The 16066-nt window shown below is 34.8% G+C and overlaps 1 protein-coding gene across 1 annotated transcript in view; it reads right to left on the reverse strand.

Annotated features, from left to right (window-relative positions):
• Positions 1-2716, reverse strand: part of ZBTB41 (zinc finger and BTB domain containing 41) — a 47228-nt gene extending 44512 nt beyond the window's left edge. The window contains exons 1-2 of the mRNA XM_007096104.2: positions 2629-2716; positions 734-1986 (exon numbers count right to left, since the gene is read on the reverse strand). Coding sequence (XP_007096166.1) covers positions 734-1856 — 1123 coding nt within the window. The 5' untranslated portion in view covers positions 1857-1986; positions 2629-2716. The remainder of the gene's footprint in view (positions 1-733; positions 1987-2628) is intronic.
• Positions 2717-16066: the final 13350 nt, after the last annotated feature.

Below are 16066 nucleotides of genomic sequence, written 5' to 3' on the forward strand. Positions count from 1 at the left end.
CTTTAAAAGTTCACATTTGAACAGTTCCTGTACGACATCTCCAAATATTAGACCTCTTGAAATTAAATGTTCACGGATGTATTTTTAACTTAAGGTTAGAGATCACATTTCCTGCATATACTTTTCTAATAAAGGAAAAGTTGATTTGTTATTGTAATAACCAAAGACTACTACTAATCAAGACATTTCCAAAAGTCTCTACCAACAGAATTAAATTATATCCAGTTCAGTTTTATTCTTAACTATAAGCCTACACTGAGAAGGGACTACATTTCTAATTCAGATATTGCCATGTTCAAGGGGAAATAGCAGACAAACTACTAAATTTACTCTAATATAATCTAATTCAATTTTCTATGACTTGAAAACAGCACTTAGCTATGAAATTAACATATAAATCAAAGCACCACATTCATAATTATTAATACTCTGTGGAGTTTTTCCATACCAAATACTTGAACTAATGATCTGTCACCTTTTAGTGGGGCATGAGGAAGAGAAAATAAGGCTAAAAAGACTTAAATTCCTTCAAAAAAAACCCCACAAAAACCCCCAAAACCTTAAATTCCTGAATCGAAAGAAATTTAAAACAGTATAAAATATGTAATGCCTATCAAATACCCATCTTCATTAAATATTCCTTTTAAAAGTTACCTTCAAAGTTTATTTTTAACTATCACCTTTAAAATATCTAGAAAAGTAAGTTATTAGAGACAGAAAAAAGTTTCCTTACCTATGCGGTCAAATGTCTTATCACATTTAGGACACTGCAGTATTTTTTTGTTACTGTTCTGAATGACTACAGGAGTTAACCCCTCATGAATATTTCCTACAGAATCACCAGCCTCAGGTTCCTCTTCTGCATCATTCTGATCTTTTTCACTGTGTTCTTCAATGTCAGAGTATTCATCTGACATTTCCTCCTCTAGCTCATCTTCTTCAGCATTATATTCACTTCCAGGGTCCTCAGAATCATTTCTATCGGACTTTTCCTTATCAAAATGTTCTGGATTCAAATTGTCTGACCCATCGCCACTTTCTTGTTCATCATCACTGGTGTCGTCAAACTTAACAGGACACTTCCGATTCCTTTTTGATCTTCTCGTGGAAAAACTTCTCTCCAGCATTTTTAACCCATGTTTTTTCCCTAATAAAAGGGACCTATGGGTTTTAGCCAAATGATTCTCTAAAGACTTTTTGTAACAAAAATGTCTACTACAGAATTTACACTGATGATTATTTGATAGTCTTCCAGTTAATTCACTTAGTGTTTCTTCTGGTGATGACTTTTCAGACAGCTCAGACTGAAAAGTGGCAACATTTTCATTATTTAGCAATTTAACTGCATCTATAATGTCCAGAAATTTTGCTGCCTCTAAAACAAGAGGTATTTCGTATTTGTACACAAAAAATTCTGATGTGTAAAGAAATTCAAGCAAATGCTGAAAAACTGAGTGTGTTACGTGATCCAGGGTGACAACATCAGTGCTTGGATTTTTGCTCAAACACGCATGAAAGTAACTACTGCCAACAGCAACAACAACTTTATGTGCACTAAATTCTTTTCCTTCTACTATGATAAGTAAGTCACAGAAAGATGGTTGCTTCTGCCTGTCATCATTTAAATACTTCAGCAAATTCTTGTTATACTGCAAAGAACTCAGAAGTTTTCTCTGATCTGGCGAGGGAGGAAGTTCCTGGTAACAGTGAAGAGCTTCAGGAGTCGGTCTTTCTGTGGAATGAGTGTAGGTTACTTCGTCACACTCCACTGCAACATCTCCTTCTGAAGAATCTTTATGGTAGCCTAGGTGGATCTTCTCGTCAAGATTTGAAGTAACCTTTCTCCTTTTCTTCATTGCAGTACAACAATTTCAGAACAAGAAACTTCATAAGTGTCTTAAGGGATTTATTTAAAAAAAAAAAAAAAAACAACTAGATTGTCTTGGTTAATAGCTTCTGGAGGGGCGTGCCCGAGGGTTTCATGGTCTGCAAAAGAGTAAGAACCACGTAAAATAACTCTATGGCAAAGCAATCCTAAATCGTTCAAGGCATTCGTCTACTAATCGTTTCCAAATCAGAACTAAATTATGATAAAGTCACAGCTTCCACTCATTCGAGGCTAAGGTTTTAGGGTGGAGAACAAGGAGGGCCGGGTTATAAAAGACAGCCAACAAAAGAATAATTTTAAAGGAAGCCAGAGCACACCTTTCGTGCCTAAATTCACGAACAGGGTGGAGACAAGGAGGGCGAAAAGGGAACGATCCTTCCAAGAACACTGAGGGTGCAGGTTGAGGCGCGCTACATTCATGGTTCTGGGGACGCTGGGTGGGTGACAATAAGGCCGTCGCGGCCGCGAAATCCAGGTCTCTCCATTAACATGCCTTTTCCCAGGGCGGGCAAGGCACACCTCCTCGGGGACAGACAGCGTCCCGCGGCCAAAATCACCCGGCAGGAGACGGCCCCAGGAGGGGCGCAGAGCAGGAGGAGTAGGGTCAACCAGAGGGACGACTAAAGGAAACAGAAGAGCCTTCCCAGGCCCTGCCCAGGAGGGGACTGCGCTCGCCGACGGCGAACCCGCTACCCTTCCCACCCCAGTTTCCCTGGGCAAAATCCCCACAGATCCATTACCGGGAACCCAGGGCTCCCCCGCTGGCTCCCAGCCGCTGAGCTCCACTCTCGGCGCGCTCGCTCCAGCGCCTACCCACTTCCGGGTTCAGCCCCCACCTCACCCTCCCTCCCTCCGCTCCTTCCCCTCCCAGAGCCTCGCCGCCTCCGCAGCCACGGAACACGTCAACCGCGCGCGCAGCCTCCAAGCCTCCCGGAGCGACCGGCGCGCGGCCCAGCACCGACCACTGCGCATGTGCGCGCTCGCGTCTTTGCGCAGGCTCCGTAAATTCTCCTTGCTCCCCGGAGGACCCTAGCTACGCCCCAAATCCGTTACTCCGGGTTTTCGCGGTGGTTTGGTGGCCTACTGTGATTGAACCAGTCGAAGCTTTGCGGGAAGCCTCGCTGGGGAGTAGGGGGTGTGGGGGGACACTGATGAGTTTAGTAGAAATTGGCAGAGGCACCATAGCACAAATCTTCGCTAATAGCTTTAATAGTGTGCGATCGCTCACGCAGCAACGGACAGAAGCTAGTCTTAGCAAACACACTAAAGAACAGACGTTGCGATTTCGTGGGTTTTTTTTTTTTTTTTCTGCTTTAAACAGCTAACGCTGTTGATCCTAAAATTATTATGCAACTTCTTAATGAACACAGAAAGCATTGAAAAATGTACATATAAGTGTACGGCTGTTAGGGCAGGCAACGAAGCCAAAATAGAAAAATACTTAACAACTTTTTGAAACCAGTACCTAAGATTTTGCATTTCTAACAGAGTGATGCTGATATTTGTGGTCGGAGGGCCACATTTTTAGTAGCAAAGTCCTAGATCGTGTGATTTTACAGACGCAAGGAAAATAAGGCAGAGGCTGAGTGGGATAACCCAATAAGTGGGGTAACCAGATTGGTGACCCCACTCTACCTATCACCCCACCACAAAGCATAGCTGGAACCTAGAAGGGCCACCGCTGTCAGTGGAAGAACTGAGGGAAGTGGAGGGGAGTTTCTCCTACGAAAAGACAGAAACTGTGAGGAAACCGACCGACTCAAATTGTCTTGTGATTTGAAAATAGTTAAAACTTTTAATGAAAATTCCTAGCAAAAACACACATGAATTATGGATAAGGATTCCTATCACCTGGGTGACTCATCCCACAGAAACCAGTCATCTAAAATGAGTAAAAGAACTATAAAAAGTAAACTATAAAAGAGTAAAAGAACTATAAAAACAGTATCTGTAGGCTTTGGATGCACGAAGCCTGAAGATACGGGATTCCTCAAAAACAGAAAATAAAATAAATATATTAAAAATACTTTTTAAATGAAAGAATTGAAAGGAAAATGAAAAAACAAGAAATTATTAAAAATACGCAAGCAGATTAGTAATTTACAGATGAAAGTTATCATTATATTAGTACTTAGTACTCTGAATATAGATTGAAATGTATAGATATGAATTCTTTTATTAAAACAGAAGAAAGGTTAAAACAAGATAGAAAATGAATATATCCAAAGAAATGGAAAAAGAAAAGTGAAATGTAAGAGAAACAATAGAGCAAAAATCTGTATATTAGAATACTTAAAAAGTTGAGAAATTTCTGGCAAGAAAAAGAGAAAATGCAAATATAAACCCAAGAGTTTATTTTCTTAACAGTTTTCTAAATCCTGTTGAATGCATATGCTGTTACTGTTAACAGGGTGACATTCAGATGAGTTCTTTAGAATTTACCTTAAAAATTTCCAAAAACATTCCACCATTAATAATGTCTGTATACACAAAACAGTTTAGTTGTTCTAATGGAATTTGCTAGTCTTCCCTGCATACTTAATTGAATGAGTGGTAAGTAAATCTGTCTGATGGACTGTCAAATCTTAGAAATGTAGAAAATATAACTGAATGCTGTAGTGATTAAAAGGATGGATATAATCTTCTAACAAAATAATACAAACCTGCACTTTAAAAATTGACAAAACTGAAATGAGAAAGACAAATCTAGATTCACATAGTAACTTACAGTAGCTGATTAGATCAGAAGATAGTTACTCAGAAGTATACCATTTCTTTAAAAATTGACATAAATGACCCACATGAAATAGTGCATCTAACAGCTACAGTATACATATGGAGCACTTATAAAAATTGATCCGGTTAAAAAAAATTGATCAGGTTAAAAAAGTTGATCAGATATTACACCATAAAGCAATATCAATGTATTTCAAAGAAATGTAACAAGACTATCAGTGAATAGCAACAATAATAATAATTTAAAATTTTCCATATGGTGGAAACTAATATAAATTCCAAGTAACCTATGGTTCAAAGAAGGAATCACAATGGAAATTACCACATAATTTGAACTGAATGATATTAAAAATGCAGCATAGCAAAATTGTGAGATATATATATCTAAAGACATGCATTAAGGGTAGTTTATATCTTTAAGTTCACATGATACCAAAAAAAAAAAAAAAAAGCTAAAAATGAATGAGCATCTAAGTTCTCAAGAAGTTAGAAGAGTAAATTGAAAATAAAGAAAAGCAAGAAAAAGGGTACAATAGGAATTAATGAAATAGAAAAGAAGCATATTTACAGATCAGCAAAACCAAATGTTGGCTCTTTTAGAGAAAAAACAACATTGATAAGCCTGTAGCAAAAATGACTAAGAAAAAATATAGACCTATATCAAAAAGAAGGAAGACATTACACATTCTACAATTATTAAAAGTTGATAGGACAATCTTATTCCAATAAATCCAATAATATAAAATGGACAAACTATTCAAAAACCAAAACTTAATTATTTTAACAGAAATGAAATTGATATGTCACCAGCAAGAATATAAACAACAAAGGAAGGAACAAATAACATGAGGTATAAAGAAAGGTATTATTACAGATTCTTCTAGTCACACTAAAAAGATAAGAAGAAGGTACTATAAGCAATTATAACAATAAATTTCAAAATTGACACAAAATAGACAAATTCCTAGGAAATCATAAATTATCACAATTGAATAAAAGGTTTAACAGTCTTATTCTTAGTAAATTCATTTAAAAAGTCTTTCTACAGATAAGAACCTAGATAGTGAATTCCATCATTTAAGGAAGAAAAATTACCAATTTTATACAATTCTTCCAAAAAATGTATTTAAAAAGAGGAAGGGAATAATTTCTACCTTGTATTATGAGGCCAGCATGATCATAATATCAAAACCTGAGAATGACATTGCAGGAAATGATAATTACAGGTCAAATTCACTCAAAAACTTAGGTGCAAATATCTTAAAACCAAATCCAAGTGTTGTGTATGTGTGTTGTGTGTATATGTGTGTGTATATGTGTGTTGTATGTATGTGTGTTGTGAGAGTGAGGGAGGGAGAAAGGGTTATAATGCAACCAAATTGGATTTAATACAGGAATACAAGAATCGTTTAACTTTGGAAATAAACTAATGTAATTCTTATTAATAATAAAAGATAAAAACTGTTGGCCATCTCAATAGCTGCAGAAGTATATTTGATAAATTTAACACATAGTCATGACCTAAAAAAAATCTTGGGGTGCCTGGGTGGCTTAGTCAGTTAAGCATCTAACTCTTAATTTCAGCTAAGTCATGATCTCATGGTCCTGGGATTGAGCCCTGGGTTGTGGGCACAGAGCCTGCTTGGGATTCTCTCTTTCCCTCTCTCTCTGCCCCATTCCCCTAAAAAAATATGTCTAATACTAATACTAATACTAATACTAATACTAACAAAAAAATAAAAACTCTTAACCTGAAAATGAAAATATCTTCTTAGTAAGATAAAGGGAATCTACAAAAAAAAAACAAACCACAAAAAACAAACATAAAAACCCCAAACAAACAGCAAATACTGTACTTGACCAAAAACTGCTGAAGATTTCCACGGAGATTGAGAATGCATGAAGAACGCCATTTGTCATTACTTTAACTTGCTATGTTAACGGAGACCATTATCATGGATAAAAAATAAAAGGTATAAGGCTTGGAATGGAAGAATAAAATTGTTTGCTGAAGACATGATTAGACATTTACGGGAAAAAACTATGGATACACTGTTAGTTCATACAATAAGACTGTAGAACACAAAGTTAACATGCAAAATAAAATACTACACCATTGTGATGGATGATTGTATCTGTCAACATGGTCAAATGTTGATCAACCCTCTAGATGTTGCTGTGCGGGTATTTTTTAGATGTGATTAACATTCCTATCTGTAGTCTTTAAGTAAAGTAAATATCCTCCATAATATGGATGAAACTGTCAAAGAAAAATTATTCCTCACATTTGTTAAAGAATGGTAAGGCTGACTGTATTCAGGGCGTCTACCACAAAGAGGTTTTGTGGTAGGGAGAGAGATTGTCCTCAATTCCAAATACAAAGAAAAGTGGGAATTTATAGCCCAGGAGCAGACTAGGGGAGGAGGCGTGTCAGTAGATGGGAAATTATTAAAAGGAAACATCAGGGTTAAGTGGGGGATTCTGGCTAACCTGACCTAATAGGATTCTTGCTAAAGGCAAGCCATCATGTTTAGTCATTGTCTAGGGTTTGATGAAGGATGTGGAACAAGATACTAGATAGTAAGGTTGGGAGATTCTGGCTAAACTGAGTTTGTGGGTTCTTGTTAAAATTGAACAAAAAGAAGACAGACACAGAAGCTCAAAAGTCAGGACCTAGTTGAAAAAGAGCTTAGAGGAGTCCGATTAAAGTTTGGTCAAAAAGGGAATCTTTGTTAGACCTCATGTAATCAGTTGAAGGCCTTAGGCACAGACTGGGCTTTCCTAAAGAAGCAATTCTCTCTAAGACTTCAACATAGAAATTCTGCCTGATTTTCCAGCCTACTGCCCTGAGGTATTTGGACTCAAGACTGGAACATCAACTATTACCTGACTTTCTAGTCTACAGGCCTGCCCTATGGATTTCAGACTTACCAGCCCCCGCAATCAAACATGTAAACCAATTTCTTAAAACATCTATATTTCTATCTATCCACCTTATTGGTTCTGTTTCTCTGGAGGACTCTGACTAATATACCAGCAATGAACAATAAGGGATTAAAAAATTAAAAATAATGCCTTTTAAATTTCCTCACTTATATAGCATCAACTGCCATCACTCCAAGATGTCAGAAGTTTTTGCCAGAGGAATTATCTGGTGGGGCAAGGGCCCATGAGGAAAGAGCAGAGACAGAAAGCCACAGAAGAAATGAAACCTACCCTCTCCAGAATCTCTTTCCGGTGTTTTCCTTCTGCTGATCTGTCATGGTCTTAAATCAACATCCTTTAGCAGACCGTTTCACAAATTTTTTGAGAAAGTGAACGTGTTGTTCTTCATTTATTCATTGAATATCCATTGAACAACAAATATGTACCAAGAATGTAACATTTTAAATAAACTTAATCATAAAAAGAAGTTTTTCAACAGCATTAAAAATGTAAAATATCAGGGCACCTGGGTGGTTCAGTCAGTTAAGTGTATGACTCTTGATATCAGCTCAGGCCATGCTCTCATGGTTCATGAGATTGAGCCCCATGTCAGGCTCTGCACTGACAGTGTGCAGCCTGCTTGGGATTCTCTGTCTCTCCCCCTCTCTCTCTGTCCTTCCCCTGCTTGCTCTGTCTCTTTTTCTCTCAAAATAAATAAATTAATTAAAAAAATATAAAATACCTGTGAACTAATCTAATGAGATGTTCAAGACGTTTATACACAATTCTCTACAACAGGGCTGACACACTTTCTTCTGTATAGGCCACATATTAAATATTTTAGGCTTCTGAGCTACAGATAGTCTCTATCCCATTTTATTCTCCATTTTCTTGACAACCCTTTAAAATGTAAAATTTAGGGGTGCCTAGGTGGCTCAGTTGGTTAAGCGTCCAATTTTTTATTTCAGCTCAGGTCATGATCTCACAGTTCATGGGATCGAGCCCTGCATCAGGCTCTGCGCTGATAGCATGAAGCCTCCTTGTGATTCTCTCTCTTTCTCTCTCTGCCCCTCCCCTGCTTGCTCATGCTTTTTCTTTCTCAAAATAAATAAATAAACTTAATAAAATAAAATAAAATGTAAAATTTAATCTTATCTCCTGGATGTACAAAAACAAGCCATGGGCTGGTTTTAACCTATTGGCCATTGTTTTCTGATCCCTTCTCCTAAAACACACCTCAGAGAAGTTAAAGACCTAATAATTGAAGAAAGATGTCTTATCCATAGATTGGAAGAATCAATATTGTAAAGATATCAATTTTCCAAAAATTGATCTATAGATTTAAAGACATCATTAAACTGGTTTCCATTAATATTAAATGCTTCTTTTTCAAAAGATAAGAAAGTAAAAAGGCAATTCAAAGATTAGGGGAAGATATTTAAAAACATACACCTGGCTAAGACTTATATCCAAAATATAAAAATAACTTCTATAACCAATGAGAAGGAAAAATATACATAAAATGAGCAAGTGAGCAAAACATTTGGACACTTCATGAAAGAAAATATGCACATGAAAGATCTTTATTATCTTTATATTGCATCTCAAAGAAGATCTAATTAAAATCACAGTGAAATCCCACTATATATCCATTAGAATAACTAACCTTATAAAGACTATTGATACCAAGTGTTGGTTATGATATGGATCAATCAGAAATATCCTACACTTCTGGAAAACTGTTGAGCAATTTCAAAAAATGTTAAACTTACACACACCATACAAGCTGACCATTCCATCTTTATCCAAGGGAAACAAAGCGTTATATCCACAAAGTCTAATATACAATATTTCATGGCAACTTTATAATAGTAAAAATGGGACTCATCCAACAATACATTTAAAAAAATCCTTTACCACTATCAAGTGGGATTTATTTGTGAGAAGCAAGGGTGGTTCAATATTCACAAATCAATCAATGTGATAGATTATATCAATGAGAAAAAGGATAAAACCCACATGATCATTTCAATAGATGCATAAAAAGCAATGGACATAGTATAACATCCATTCAAGATAAAACCCTAAACAAAGTAGGTTTCGAGGGAACATACCTCCACATAATAAAGGTCATATGTGAAACCCACAGGAACATCATACTCAATTGGGAAAAACTGAGAGATTTTTGCCAGAGATCAGAAACAAGACAAGGATGTCCAGTCTCACCACTTTTATTTAACATAGTACTGGAACTCGTAACCACAACAATCAGACAAGAAAAAGAAATAAAGGATCGAAATTGGTAAGGAAGAAGTAAAACTTTCACTATTTGCAGACGACATGATACTGTATATGAAAAACCCTAAAGACTCCATGAAAAAACTGCTAGAATTGATAAAAGAATTTAGTAAGGTCACAGGAAACAAAATCAACATAGAGAAATCTGTTACATCTCTATACACAAAAAAATGAAGTAGAAGGAAGAGAAATTAAGTAAAGAATCTCATTTACAATTACACCCAAAATAATGAAATATCTAGGAATAAACTTAACCAAAGAGGTGAAAGATCTGTACTCTGAAAACTATAAAACATTGATGAAAGAAATTGAAGATGACACAAAGAAATGGAAAAACATTTCACACTCATGGATTGAAAGAACAAATATTGTTAAAATGGCCACACTACCAAAAACAATTTACATATTCAATGCAATCCCTATTAAAATACCAACAGCGCTTTCACAAAATCAGAACAAATAATCCTAAAATTTTTATGGAACCAAAAAAGACCTTGAACAGCTAAAACAATCTTGAAAAAGAACAAAACTGGAGGATCAGGATCCCAGGTATCAAGACACAGTGCAAAGCTATAGTCATCAAAACAGTATGATACTGGCACACAAAAAAGACACCTAGATCAATAGAACAGAATAGAGCACACAGAGATAAATCCTCACTTATATGGTCAATAAATCTTTGACAAAGAAGGCGAGAATATGCAATGGAAAAAGTCTCTTCAACAAATGGTGCTGGAAAAATTGGACAGCTGAATGCAAAAGAATGAAACTGGACCACTTTCTTACATCATACACAGAATTAAACTCAAAATAGATTAAGGACGTAAATGTGAGACATGAAACCATAAAAATAATAGAAGAGAATATAGGCAGTCATTTCTCTGACACTGGCTGTAGCAACCTTTTTCTAGAAATGTCTCCTGAGGCAAGGGAAACAAAAGTAAAAATAAACTATTCAGACAGCATCAAAGTAAAAAGCTTCTGCACAGCAAAGGAAACAATGAACAAAAATAAAAGACAGCCTACTGAATGGGAGAAGATATTTGCAAATGACATATCCAATAAAGGATTAATACCCAAAATATAGAAAGAACGTCTACAACTCAACACCAGGAAAATCAAATAAATCCAATTTTAAAAAATGAGCAGAGCATATGTACAGACATTTCTCCAAAGAAGCATCCAGAGGGCCAACAGACACATGAAAAAATGCTCAATATCACTCATCATCAGGAAAACACAAATCAAAGCCACAATGAGATATCACCTCACCAGTCAGAATGGCTAAAATCAAAAACACAAGAAACAGCAAGTGTTGATGAGGATGTGGAGAAAAAGGAACCCTCATATGCTGTTGGTGGGAACGTAAACTGATGCAGCCACTGTGTAAAACAGTATGAATGTTTCTCAAAAAATTAAAAACAGAACTACCATATGATCTAGTAATTCTACTACTAGGTATTTACCCCAAGAAAGTGAAAACATTAATTCCACAAGATATATGCCCTCTAAGTTTAGTGCAGTATTATTTACAATTGCCAAATTATGGAAGCAGCCCAAATACCCATCAATAGATGAATGGATAAAGAAGAATGGTGTGTATATACAATGGAATATTTTTCAACCATAAAAAGAATGAGATCTTGCTATTCACAACAACATGGGTGGATCTAGAAAGTATAATGCTAAGTGAAATAAGTCAGTCAGAGAAAGACTGATTTCACTCATATGTGGAATTTAAGAAACAAATGTACAAAGAAAAAAGAGACAAACAAATAAAAGAACCATCTTAAACTGATGGTTACCAGAAGGGAGGCGGGCGGGAAGTGGGGTGAAATACATGAAGGAGATTTAGAGTATACTTATGATGGGCACGGAGTAGTACATATAATTGTTGAATTACCTAAAACTAATATAACACTATATGTTAACTATAGTGGAATTAAAAATTTTTAAAAAACCCTGGAATTAACCCAAAGGTCCAACAACAGGTGACTTCATAAACAAATTGTAAATCAAAATATAGAATACTATTACTTGACAATAAAAAAGAACAAACTAATGATAAAGGCAATAATATAGATGAGTCTGAAAACAATTATACTGAATAAAAGACAAAATGAGTATATTCTAACTAATTCTTTTATCAAAATCCTAGAAGATGCACATTATAAAGACAGAAAGCCAATCGGTTTGTTGCTTGGTTACAGTAGGTGGGGGTCAGTTTATGATAGATTAAAATAGGACACGAAAGAAAACTTTTGCTCATTCTTTTGATTGTAGTGATGGTTTCACTAGTGGATACATATGTTATAACTAATCAAATTATACACTTTAAATGCAAGCAGGATATTGCATGATAGTTAATCCAAAACAAAGTCATTAAAAAAAATGTCACACAGACACATGAATAGAGACATACACATAAACAACAGGAAAACAGAAAGCCCAGGGATTCAATTCACAGATGAATTTAGTACGTAGAAAAATAAAATTCAAGTCTGTGAAAAAAAATAGACTGTTAAGTAAATTAGAATAGGTAAAGAGATGAGCATCAAAACTAAAAGTACGTTGTATATAAACCTCTCAGCAGATCAAGATAAATTCCAAACAGATAAAAATTTTCAACATAAAGATTGAAACCATAAAAATACCATAACAAAACACACATAAACTTCTATTAACAGTAAAATGGGGAAGGTCACTCTAACCATGAATCAGAATTCAGAAGCAATTCAGGGATAAAACTTTTAAATAAACTATGTAAACTTTAAAAAACTTGAATGGAGTTGTTCTAGTATTAATAATGGTGTATTAAGTAGCTCAAACCAATTCTCTCACCATGAACAGCTAGGACAAAACAGTTTTAACCAAAGCTTCTGTTTTGAATGCATGGGATAACTATCAAAGTTGTGTGTGAGGAACTGTGAGGTCACGATCTGCAGAAAAAGCTCAAAGAGATGATCCTGTCGTTTGTGGGAGCTTCTCCCTCAAAGCAGTTACTGACTGAAAAGTTGATATGCTGAGCAGAACTTGACAGACTCATGAAGCAAGGGATAAAAATTGAAATTTAAGGATCACTAAAAAAGCAAGTGCCCTAGTAAACACCCCAGGTTTTCAACTGGGCCCCTAAAAGGCCCAACCTAGGAGTAAAACTGTACCAGAGATAGACTAAATCACAGGACTAAAGACCTTAATATTTTTAAATTCCTTATTTAAGAAAGGCAATCTGGAATTTCTTCTTCTCTCAGCTTAGCTGTTGGCCAGAAGCAAAACTAAATTCTATTTCAGTTGAGATGACATCATCCAGACTCTTAATTTGTCAATTTTTAATACACAATATCCAGCATCAAATCAAACACATACACACAAAAGGATGTTTCCAAAAAAGGGAGAGACAAAACAGACAAGTAGACAAAACAGTTCCACAAGAGATCAAGAAAATGGACTTATTGGAAAGACAACAACAACAAAGAAACTATGAGTAATATGTTCAAGAAATTGGTAGAGAATGTTGAAGATTTCAACAAAGAGAAGGAAATTAACTAGAAATTCTAAAATAGGAAAATACACGTGATGAAATTAAAAACAATGGATGGATTTAACCTGAGATAGAAAGAGCTAAAGAGAAACCACTGAACTAAAAGATAAATCAGAAGAAATCTCCAAAATAAAACACAGACACCAAGAATGAATAATACAGAAAAGAGAAAAGAACGTGAAACACATGAAAAGACTAATGTAAATCTGAATAGAACTGCAGAAGGAGAGGAAAATAAGAATGAAGAAGAGGCATTAAAAGATAATGGCTGAGAATTTCCCACTGATGGAAGAGATCAAGCTAGAGATTCAAGTAACACTTGGACTCATGCAGGATAAAAAAAAATCAAATTGGATGTGTCACACTAAAAATGCTGAAAATCAGAAATAAGAAAAAAAATCTTGAGAGCATCCAGAACAACCACGAAAAAAGATGTTGGCATTATAGGAACAAAATTAGACCAAGAGCTGACTTCTCAATGGAAACCTTAGAATCCAAAAGACATCTTCAGGGGCGCCTGGGTGGCGCAGTCGGTTAAGCGTCCGACGTCAGCCAGGTCACGATCTCGCGGTCCATGAGTTCGAGCCCCGCGTCAGGCTCTGGGCTGATGGCTCGGAGCCTGGAGCCTGTTTCTGATTCTGTGTCTCCCTCTCTCTCTGCCCCTCCCCCGTTCATGCTCTGTCTCTCTCTGTCCCAAAAATAAATAAAAAACATTGAAAAAAAAAATAACAAAAGACATCTTCATAATATCTTAATGATGCTAAAATGAAATAACTGTCAAGTTAGAATTAGATATCCAGTGAACAAATCCTTCGTATAAGAAGTGAACCAAAAACTGGTTAGAGTACACCAATCTTGAATTTGTTAGCTGCACACTTATAGTTACAGAAATACCAAATGGAGACTTTTAGGCAAAGAAAACAATGATGACAGAGGAGACAATGTAATAAAAGAAAGAATAAAGAACAACATGAGTAAATGTAAATTAATATTGACTCTGAAAACAATAATGACAATAATAATAATTTGGGATTAACAAAATAATAACATAAAAGGCAAGATACATTGAATGAAATTAAGAGTTTCTCAAGTTCTGAGTTGTCCAGCATATATTAAAAGTTCTAATTTATATACAACTTTAATAACTCAAGGATGTTTGTTGTAATCTCTGGGGTAACTACTAAAATCAAAATTAAAAGAATATTTGATAAACAAGCTAATAGAGGAGGGAAATTGAACACTGAAAAAAGAATTCAGAAGAAGAAAAGAAAGGAGAGAAAAAGAAACAGAGCATGTGGAAAAATAGAGAAATATAGTAAGGTGATAGATTTCAAACCAAATGTTATAATTAATTATTTAACTGTGTAATGACCAAATCATCATATTTAAAAAGACAATGATTGACAGACTGAATTTAAAAAGACCAAACCTTGCTACATGATGATTACTAGAGACAAATTTAAATATAAATTTAAAGAAAAGTTAAAAATAAATATTTGGAAAATGAAAATTTTGTTATGTATGAAACTACTAACCAAGACAGACTAACATATTAAGTGTACATATATTAATATACTATATTAATATAAAATATTAATATCAGACAGAGTAAACTTTAACACAAGATGAGTTACTTGAGACAGGACATTTCATAATCATACAATTTACAATCCACAGAGAAGACATAGCAATTCCAAATATGTATGCCTGTATGAAATTATCTATATATTTTATATATTCATTCATTTTTATTTCTCTATCCTCATGTGTATATATAATTACTTCATATATACTGACATAAAAAGATAAGTATACTCTTATATAATATTTTATATATTAATTATTATATATAACATTATAAATGTATTAATGGCAAAAAGGAAACTTAAAAACCCCAAATATTTGGAAATGCATTAATACATGGGTAGCCCACAGGTGAAAAGGTCATAGATAAAAGAAAATAATCAAAATGAATATTAGAAAATATTTTGAACTGAATAATAATAAAAAATACATATCAAAACAAGTGAGATACAGCTAAAATCATATTTAGAGGGCAATTTTAACTTTTTTTGTTTTGCTATTTTCATTTTAAACGCATACACTAGAAATAAAAAAATGGAAAATTCTTGACTTATGCATTTATTTCAAGAAAGTACAAAAAGAAAACCCCCCCACAAATTTCAAAGAAATTATAAGATTGGAAACACCAAAGAACAGATATCAATGAAATGGAAAACAACCATTTAATAGAAAGGCTCAACAATATTAAAAGCTTGTGGGGTTTTTTGTGAACAACAAAATATCGTACAATTGCTAACCCCACAGGAAGATTGACTTTCTTACGTGCTATTTATTAAGCTATTGTCTACTGACTTCAAGTCCACCCTTCAATACTCTGCATTGTGATGCTGGGGCTGGAACTCAGCTTTGCAGGCTGGCTCCCTTTAGTCTCTACCAATAGAAAACAATAGATGAGATTTAAAGGATATAAGAAAAGCAGAGTTGGAAAGTGACATTCAAGCCCTCCAAAGGACACTCTCAAGAAAGTAAAAAGGCCACTCCCTAGAAGAGAAGAAAATATTTTATATGATAAATTTGATAAGGATCTAGTATACAGAATATATTTTATAAAACTTATGAATCAAAAATAAAACATAATTCAAGTTTAAAAATGA

Source organism: Panthera tigris, chromosome F3, assembly GCF_018350195.1.
Source record: "Panthera tigris isolate Pti1 chromosome F3, P.tigris_Pti1_mat1.1, whole genome shotgun sequence".
Lineage (NCBI taxonomy): Eukaryota > Metazoa > Chordata > Mammalia > Carnivora > Felidae > Panthera > Panthera tigris.